The sequence below is a fragment of the Leptosomus discolor genome, unplaced genomic scaffold (genome assembly GCF_034619465.1).
Source record: "Leptosomus discolor isolate bLepDis1 unplaced genomic scaffold, bLepDis1.hap2 HAP2_SCAFFOLD_261, whole genome shotgun sequence".
NCBI classification, from domain to species: domain Eukaryota; kingdom Metazoa; phylum Chordata; class Aves; order Leptosomiformes; family Leptosomidae; genus Leptosomus; species Leptosomus discolor.
The window spans coordinates 1-9,035 of NW_028237960.1; the positions used below are offsets into that span (position 1 = coordinate 1).

The 9,035-nt window shown below is 63.7% G+C and overlaps 2 protein-coding genes across 2 annotated transcripts; both read right to left on the minus strand.

Moving 5' to 3' along the window:
- Positions 1-2,767: 2,767 nt before the first annotated feature.
- LOC147412302 (uncharacterized) lies at positions 2,768-5,433 on the minus strand. The gene is made up of 6 exons (XM_086481498.1): positions 5,354-5,433; positions 5,159-5,272; positions 4,775-4,951; positions 3,473-4,365; positions 3,141-3,243; positions 2,768-2,821 (listed from the first exon to the last, which is right to left on the minus strand). Exons 2-4 carry the CDS (start codon positions 5,159-5,161, stop codon positions 3,937-3,939), a joined length of 609 nt encoding a protein of 202 aa, XP_086337624.1. The 5' UTR covers positions 5,162-5,272; positions 5,354-5,433; the 3' UTR covers positions 2,768-2,821; positions 3,141-3,243; positions 3,473-3,936.
- Positions 5,434-6,196: 763 nt separating this feature from the next.
- Positions 6,197-8,756, minus strand: LOC147412303 (maestro heat-like repeat-containing protein family member 7; the record flags this gene model as incomplete). The annotated part of the gene is made up of 6 exons (XM_086481499.1): positions 8,691-8,756; positions 8,288-8,377; positions 7,770-7,874; positions 7,376-7,553; positions 6,802-6,890; positions 6,197-6,328 (listed from the first exon to the last, which is right to left on the minus strand). Coding segments are annotated over exons 1-6 (627 nt in total), but the record flags the coding sequence as incomplete, so codon positions are not given.
- Positions 8,757-9,035: the final 279 nt, after the last annotated feature.

Here is a 9,035-nt window from a genome sequence, read left to right on the forward strand (position 1 = left end):
GTCAAGGCAAGAGGCAGCTCTCATGCACTGTGCTGCTTGGGTCTTCGGGAGGAAACTGACGCTTTTAAAGAAAAAAAAACCCCAAACCCGAAGACGGCACCCGCACGAAGGCAGAGTCACGCACGTTCCCTGCCCGGCACAGGGCTGGGAGGCGGCGTGGGGCTACGGGACCGGCTGAAGGGGAGGTGCACGGGGCAGTGCCCCAGCTGCACGGGGCGAGCGGGGCCAGGGGAAGCTCAGGCGGAGCTCAGGCGGAGCTCCGTCGAGTTGGGGGGGGCACCCGGCGCCGGCGCCTGCGGGGGGCGTCCGCCTCCTTCCCCTCTTCCCTTGCACCAGCTCCGGGAGCTCCCTGCGGCTGCCCTGACCCGGCTCGCCCTGAGCAGACCGGCAGCCCGCCGCAGCACGGGCTTTGAGGCTTCCCGTCCCGCCGCCCCCGGGCGGCCAGCGGCCGCGAGAGACCCCCGCACCCGCCGGAGGGGCTGGCTCGCCTCACCGCCGGCCTCGGCCCTCACCCGCCGCCATACTGCTCCCGCGAACGCGCCCGCCAGGCGCCCGCCGGCCCCGCGCCCCTGGGGCGGCAGCGGCGCGACCCGACCGGGAGGCAGCGGCCAGCGCCGGGCACCGCCCCGCGGGCCCCGCGGCATCGCATGGCCGTTATCGGCGGGCGGCAGCGCGGAGAATGCGGGCGCCGTGGCGCAAGTGCAGCGCCCAGGCTGCAGAACCCAAGGCTTGTTGCTGGGGGGGAGAGGCGAGCGAGCGAGCAACGAAGGCGCATGCGCGACGCCGGGCTGCAGTACCGAGCGTTGGTCGTCAGGTGGCAGCAGCGACGGCGGCAAAAGCGTGGCCGTTGGCGGCGGGGCCGCGCGGTCCCGTTGCCATGGGGACAGGGCGCCCTCACGGCCTGCGGCAGGGCCCGCAGCCCGGGGCGGGGCCTTGGGCTCGGCCCGGAGGACTATCGCCCTCGCCTTTCCCCCCCCCAGAACACAGCTGCCTCAAACGGAATCACGCCAAGGAGCAACCCCGGCGGTCCGCCGGCACAGTTACATGAGCTTAGCCCCTCGCTCTCGGAGGAGACAGCTGCCTGCTCCCAGTCCGAGGCCACGACGACATTGCCGCCTCTTGCTCCCTTCCGGAGTTTTGCCCGGCCCCAGCCATCGCGATGATTAATTAGGCTTGTTCTCTAGACCCTTTGCTGGCTTCGTTGCTGTTCTCTGGCCCTGCTCTGCCTCTGTCACACGCCCTCGTACTCATGGGGGACTTTAACCGCCCTCAGATCCGCTTGCAAGGTGGCCAGACAGGCGAGGTTTCGGGAGGGCGTCAGCGACAGCTGCTTGCTGCAGGGACCAGCAGGGGTGACCCACAGATGGATCTGCGCCTCAGTAACAGGGGCAGCCTCTGGGAGGGGAGGCCTAGCTTGCCCCGGGCTGGGCGCGGCCGGCTCCGGACGCACTGCAGGGGAGGGCCAGGGGCACCATCGAGCGCCCCCTCGCCCACCCACGAGGGCTGTGGACCACAGCGGGGGTCCAGGCCAGCCCGAGGACCTCCTGCCCCACAGAGACACCAGCACAGCAGCTCCCTTCCCAAACAAGTGCCAGGCCTCTTCCAGGCGCTTCTCTTTGCAGGCCTGGAGAATCGCCTCCCCGACGCCATAGCAGACGTGGGGGAGGGAACAACGTGCTGTCTGTCCCTTTCCTCTTCTCCGCTTCCAGGCTGCGTGGAAAATCAAAAGGCGTCTTTCACCACGGAGTCGCGGCAACTAGGAAACGCCGTCACCCTCGAAACTACCAACAGAGCGGCAGGGCGCAAAAGAACCAGAAACACCCCTACGGTCACAACTCTCGCGTTTCCAAGCTGTGGCCAGACTACTTCCTGTTGCTAGCCTCACCAGGAAACAGGACCGCTGGTCTTCGGAAACGTGCTTTGGTCACTGCCTAAGTCCCGAACTTCTGCAAAGAGCTCTCCGTGGTTCCCACAAGCCCCGTTTTTCTCTTTCTGCCTCAGGGAAAGAGTCAAACTTCAGGGCAAACTGAGAAATGAAACAGTCTGTAGAAACGCAGCATCTTGAAGGGAAGGATGTGGTGGGCGCTCCTTCGGGGGCTGCCCTTTCCCCTTCGCCCCCCCCTTAAGAACAGGCTTCCCCAGGGGGTGAACAAACACAGCTACTTTGGGGGGAAAGCCTGGCTGAGGGGGAAGCTTGTCAAACGACTGCAGCCAGGGGTGTGCCGAGGCGCGAGCTGCCTGTCCCTCCGTCAGCGGCAGAGACGGGGAATGATGGTGCCCGCTCCGCACGTGAAGGACGCTCCCCGCGTGAAAGATACCAGGGGACCGGGTTGGTTGATGCAGCTTTCATTTTCCACTTTCCCAAGGACAGCTTCACCCCTCCCTGGCTTTGCAGGGCCAGCAGCACAGCACCCGAGTCCATCCTGATGCTGGCTGCTTCCTTGGAGAACTCACGATCAGCACGGTCTGGAGCGCCAGTGAACAGACCGAGGGCTCGACGTCTTCCTCCAAGGGTTTGAGCGCTGCGACACAAAGAAATGGAGCTGAGATGAAGTCTCGTGTCTGCAGAGAGCCCCAGGCATCCCCTCCAGACCATGCCAGCCCCACTCGCCTCTTCCCCTGGCCAGGAGAGAGCCACTGCCCAGGAATGCCCCAAATGCCCCTCCGCTTCCCTGGAGCGAGGCAGGGCAGGGCAGCCCCCTGCCCTGGCTCTGTCCCCTGCCCCACCAGCCCCGGCCAACACGGCACTGCCCCTACTCGCCGCTGCAGATCTCAGCCCGCTTCTCCTTGCTTTGGTCCCTCAGGTGCCGCGCGGCGAGCCCTAGGCACAGGGCGTCGTCAGACCTCCCGCTCCCCAGCGTGCTCCCAGCAGCACAGCAGCCCGCCCTGCCGCCTTGGCTGCACGCCCTCCTCCCCCTCATCAGGGCAGAGCCCAAGGAAGACCAGTGCCCGAGGCGGGTGGGACAGAGCAAGGCGGCCACGGAGCCCAGCTGCCCGGGCAGGGGTGGGAGAGGGAGGCCAAGCCCTGCACGGGGCAGCTGGGGCTCTGGCAGGCACAGGGCTGCCTCCTTGCTGCCAGTACAGCAGCAGGGACTGGGGCCAGGTTGCCAAAAGAGGCACTCGGGGGGGATCTGGCTCACCGATGAACCTCACTGCTGCCTCTCGCAAGGCAGCCTGAGCGTCCTGCAGGTACGGCAGGCTCCGATTCAAGTATTCTTCAGCCCTGCTCCTCTTCTGCACCAGCTAGAGGGAGCACAAGGGTATGGCCGTGTCACAGAGCCTCCCCAGTTGGCTGGACCAGCCCCTCCTCCCAGCACCTCCCTTTCTCCTTCCCCCCCCCAGGCCATTCCTGTCTCCCAGCCAGGAGCCCTGTGGGGCTGAGTTTGAGAGGTCCCAGCGGTACCGAGAGCCCTCCGTGCCACTGCGAGGCCCCCAAGGGCCAGAGTCTCCAGGCCCCGGGGCTCACACTCACCAAGCACTCTCCAATTCTCCATGTCTGCTCTGTTTGGGTAAGGTGCTTGAGCTGTTTCCACTTGAGGAGCTCTGCAGCGACGATGAGGGCTTCCCCAGAGACCTGCAGAGGAGCAGAAGTCAAGACACGGCACCACAGCCTGGGGAAGGAGACCTGGCATCGCCCCCCTCTTGCCTTTGCTCCTGGGGTGATCCTGCCCTTTCGGGAAGCTGGGACACGCCTTGGCCCAAACCAGCCTCTGGGGCTCCCTTGGGCACAGGCCTGGGGGACAGGGACGGAGGCTCAAAGCCTCAGCCTCCAACACCTCCAGGGACAGCCTGAAAAACCCGCAGGGATGCGCCTGTTCAGGTCTCAGTGGCCACGGGCTGCTGCTGAGCCCTGCTGGACCAGCTAGGGCACAGGTGTTGGAAATGTCCGTGCCAGTTTCTCTGCCCCTGCTCACACTGGGTCTGCAGGGACCCTTCCTAAGGGCTGCGCGGGAGGAGGGCTGAACGGAGGGAGCGTAGCTGGGAGGGGACCCCGCCTGCCCTTCCACCTCCGCAGCAAGAGGCACTGGGGGATGAGGAAGGCCGTGGTGGGACCCGTGCAGGGACGGACGGCAGCTCTGCCCTGTCCTCAGTGTCTTGGGCAGTGGGAGCCAGAGGCGACACGCATTCCCAGCATCTGCCTGCCAGCAGCTCTTGCCCCTGACGCTCGCCCGGGGGGTCAGCACGCCCTGCCAGCTTTGGAATCTCTGCCTTGGCCACGGTGTCAGCCCCGTCATGCAGGTGAAAGAACAATGGCAGCAGGCCCCTTTGCGCTTTCTTCTTCATCCTCCTCCGGTCGTCCCCCACCACAGTCTCCAGCACGTCTCTCAACAGGCTGATGGAGAGCTCTCTTGTCTGGCTGGACTCCTGGTAGGGAGAAGGACTTGAGGGGGACTTGAGAAAGAGCCACTCCCTGCTTACTGTGAGCATTAGCATGGCAGATGTGAGGGGAGGTGCTCCAGGGTCGAGCTGTGCACACAGGAGCTGTGGGAATCTCCGCTCCTGCCTGGCGGCACAGCTGGGGAGCCCTTGGGGCTCTTGGCCTACAGGTGCTTTGCACAGGGGCCAGGCTGGGCCCCAGCACAGGGGGCTCAGGTTGCCCGGAGGCATCCGCCTGCCTGGGGAAGCCAGGCTGGGCTGCAAAGCCCAGAAGCCATCCCACGAGAGCCCAGGGGAGCGAGGAGGGCAGAAGGCCCTGCCCGCAGGGCTGGGCTGAAGGGCAGCTGTCCTTGCCCCGCACCCCTCCACGGTGCTCAGGCTCCCACATCAGCCTTACCTCGTTGAAGAGGGGCGGGAGCCTCTCTGCCAGCTGCAGAGCGATGGGGCTGGCCTCCTTCCTCTCCAGGTGACCCATCACATTCCGGAAGACCACCAGGACCTCCCTCTCGATATCTGCATCGCCATCCTGGAGCACCTCCATGACGGGCGGCAGGAGAACCTGCATTTTTCTTGCCTGGATGAAAGGCAGTTTCCTTTTGGTGCAACGGTCAAAGACCACCCTGGCAAAAATGCTCTGGTCAGCGAGCCCCGGGTCCGGGTCCGGCTTCCCGGCAGGCGGTGGCACGGGAGTCTCTCCTGGCCGAGGCCACGCGACCGCCTTACCCCCTGCCCCAGCCCCCGCCTGACAACGTGGCTCCCCCCTTGACAACGCCCTGCTCACCATGTCAGGTCTGCCTGACAGCGCGATGAGGCTTCTGAGAAAGAGGGAGACCGTCGCCAGGCTTGGATGCCTCTGATGGCTCTCGAGGCGGGACGGGTCAGCAACGTCCTCCGACTGATACAAACACAGCAGTGAGATACTGGCAGAGCCTGCAGGGCTCGCTGAAGGCAATCAGGGCCTTTTCTGGGAACTCACAGCCAAGCGGGGGATGAAGGCGTCCTCTGCGGCTGACGGGACCAGGCTGCGTAATTCCGTGCCCTGGAGCTTGCTGAGGAGCTCCTTTAAGATATTCTCCAAAGTCCGGGGCACGGAGAACAGCATCTCCCAGGTGGCCACGTCAGTGCTGCTAGCCAGAGTGCTCTGTCAGCAGGGCTGCCTCAGCCACAGCAGCACGGCCGGGGTCAGCTCCGCAGGATGCAGACCTTGCCCCTCGGTCGGGATGCCCTGGGCAGCAGGAGAAGGCTGAGGTGGTGTTCCCCGCGGGGCTGGGAGGAGAGCGATGGCGAGGCTCTGGGCTGGCTCGGCCAGCTTTGGCTGCTGCGGGCCTGGCCGAGCCACCAGGGCTGGAAAGCGTGGGAAGGAGAGCCCTGCTCCTCGGGGGTGTCCTGCAGCATTCCTTGGGTCTGGCAGCCAGAAAGTCTCTGGGCGCCTCTCCCTGCAGGGAACAAGCCCTCCCATGGCTTTTGGGGCCCGTACCTGTCTTCTGGTGGAGAGAGCTTCAACAGGCTCACGACCACTTGCATGGGGTACCGGTCAGTCAGCAGGAGAAGTAAGGACTGCAGGCTCTGCCGGGCTGACTCCCTGTTGATGTGTTTGAGGTTTTTGTGGATGCACTTCATGAGCTGTGGAACCTAGAGGGGACGCAGGAGAGGATGGTGCTGCCACTGGAGTGCAGCCATTTCCTCAGCTGCCCTCCCCATCCCTCTCTGCTGCCTTTCGAGACACCTGGGTTTGGAAGGGAGGGAGAGAGGAACAAGGCCTGGCAGGGCTCATGGGCAGGGCACCCAGCCACAGGCCACTTACATCCACCAGCCAGAAATCAGGGTCCCTCATGACCGCACCCAGCATTTCTCTCGCTTCCTTCACAAAGATGCCGGAGTCTGCCAGCGCCTCGATGGCCACAAGGACGACGTCTGTCCTCTCAGAAGGGTGGAGGTATTTTCCAAACTCCTACGAAAGGAAGGGAGGGAGGCAAGGCACGCTGCCCCGAGTGCCCTGGTGGTGCTGCTTAGATGGGCAGTGCGAGCAGCCCTGGCGAGAGATGCCCGGCAGTGCTGGTGGCAGGGCTCACAGGAAAGCTGGCTGCAGGGCTGCCATCACTGCACAGGGGAGGATGAGGACGAGAAGCGAGCCCAACCCCCCACCCCCACCCCCACCCCCACCCCCGAGTGAGGGAGGAAGGTTGGGCTCCTGGGCACAACGTGCTGGCCCTACAGCGAGCCAGGGCTTGCTGGTGGCCACGAGAGCTGGAGCTGCTGCCGGGACACCAAAGTGCAGCCCTTGCATCATCCCTGCTCGGGGACAGCAGGAACACCAGGGACAGTGAGGCCATGCCAGCCCCGCTGACTCTGGATGCCTTTGCTCACGCCCGTCCCCTGCTGATGCCATGGACAAGAGGCCCAGCAAGGTGGGGAGCTTATTACCAGGTCTCTGGTGCCCTCTGCACGCAGCAAGGAGATGGTCTTATCTTCCCAATGGAGCTGCGGTGCTTTAGCCTTTAGCATTGACCTGCCTAAATAGTGGGGGAAACACAGAAGAGGCAATAAGACACAGCAGCTTTGCCAGCAAGCTTACCAAACCGCCCCGAGATCTGATGGCAAGATGGCAGGAGAGAAGCGGTCAAGGAGCTTTCGGGAGAGCGTGGGGCATGGTTCTTGCTACGCTTGTGGCAGGGCTGGAGGCATCAGCCGTGGTGGTGCACAGAGTGAACAGCCGTTTACTAAGAGGGAAGGTGTGGCTTTGGGACGTGGCACTCAATGGTAGCTTTGGCCGTGGGGACCACAAAACAGTGGGGTTCAGGATCCTGAAAGGAGGGAGGAAGGAAAGCAGCAGAGAACAGATCCTGGACTTCAGGAGAGCACTCAGCTTCTGCAGCAAAAGGACAGCTGGGATGCTACAGGAAGCAGCGGTAAGGGGTAAAGGCGGTCAGGAAGAGAAGCAGACCTGTCAGGAGATGTCTGTGTGTGGAGGGATGAAGCCCACCACAACGTCTCTTACTTTCTTGCTTCTGCATGAATATGTTGAGGCAGAAGAGAGCATCGGAAGCGGGACAGCTTGTCTCTTCCTTGGAGAACTGGAACAGGGCGAGACGTCCGAGCAGCTGTCCCAGGATTTGAATGCGGATTTCTGGGTAGCAGACTCTGTGGCACATCTCTCTTCCAAAGTAGAGCCAGGCCTGGGCAAGGGAGGCAGAACAGCAGAAGGCTGGAGGGCAGGCAGCTGGTGCCAAAGTCCCGAACCCAAGAGCGTGCCCAGGGCTGGTCCCTGGCAAGTCAGGGCTTTGCAGGGCCACGCCAGCCGCGGCTCCCAAAGCAGCTAGCCGGGCAGCAGCCCCACACGGGGAGAGCTGCGGGCTGCTCTGCTGTGCTCTGGAGGGCGCCTGGCTCCTTACCTTCAGCGTGGAATTGTTGGCCAGAAAATTGCTCAGCACCCGAATCCTCCTCACAGTCCTCTCCCGCACAGCTTCTCTCTCGGAGGTGGTGAAAGGCAACAGCATCTGGGAGGAGAGAAGACGCTGGTGTGCCCTGGGAGCGGACGCCCGCTTCAGCAGAGGCTGCACTGCTCAACTCCTGGGCTGGACTCGCACCATCCATCAAGGCTTCCTCTGATCTTGAGCAAAGCCTGTAGCGGGGTTCGTGCCCTAGCGTGGCTCGCAGGCTTGGGACAAAACCCCCGGGCCAAGCCTGTGGCCAGGCAGGTAGCCAGATGCCAGCCTCTGCAGCCACTGTGCTCCGAAAGAGCTTGCTGGGCAGCCCCTGGTTACCCAAGGGAGGTGGGCACCCTCCCTGCAGTGTGCTCTCTCTGCATGGCACTGGTGTGGGGACCGTCCACTCAAGAGCGGACAATCCCTTCCCTCCCTCCAGGGTGAGGAGCAGCCCCTGTGAAACCCACTCTTTGCACGTGCCAGACCTCAAAGATATTCTGCAGCTCCTCGCTGACTCTGGAGGCAGAACAGTTGAGCACCAACGTGTCTAGCATCGTGTCCATGGCTTCCAGGGTCTGCAAGGAAGACAAAGAGCTGAGGCAGCGATTCTGCTGTCCCTCTCACCTCCAGGAGACTGATCTGAAGTCCCGGAGCCAAGGGAGGTCTCGCGGTGCCCCGGAGAGACCGGGGGGCAGACAGTCTGCTGCGTGCAGAGCAGCCAGCGGCACTGGACATGGGCAGGCCCACGTGAAGGAGACGAAGGGATGAGGGTGAGAAATCAAAGCCGAGACCCCGCCCTGCCTTGGATCCCTGGCCATATCGCAGCACGGGGGGGCCAGGGAGCCGCCCAGAGGGCCTGGGGGCTCCTGTAGCTCACCCAGCACTAACCCTGAAGTAGAGGCAAGTGTCCAGGCCCCGCATTTCCTCTCTTGGAGGAAGACACAAGACACTTTTGAAGCAGGCTCCTAGGAGGCTTTTCTTTTTGCCTTCCAGCGCTGGAAGGGGCTCCAGAGCTGGGCGCAGCACTGCAGGTGGGGTCTCACCAGAGCGGAGTAGAGGGGGAGAATCACCTCCCTCATCCTGCTGGCCACGCGGCTGGTGATGCAGCCCAGGATACGGTTCACTGTCTGGGCTACGAGCACACATTGCTGGGACACAGCGAGCTTCTCGTCAACCAACACCCCAAGTCCTTCTCTGCCGGGCTGCTCTCAATCCATTCTCCACCAAGACTGT

What these genes read in the sequence shown, in the direction of transcription:
- LOC147412302 (XM_086481498.1), bottom strand. An exon ending in TCCCGCCCCTCTTCAACGAG is followed by an intron (nt 4,366 to 4,774) that starts GTAAGGCTGATG and finishes TCTCCCTACCAG; the next exon opens with GAGTCCAGCCAGACAAGAGA.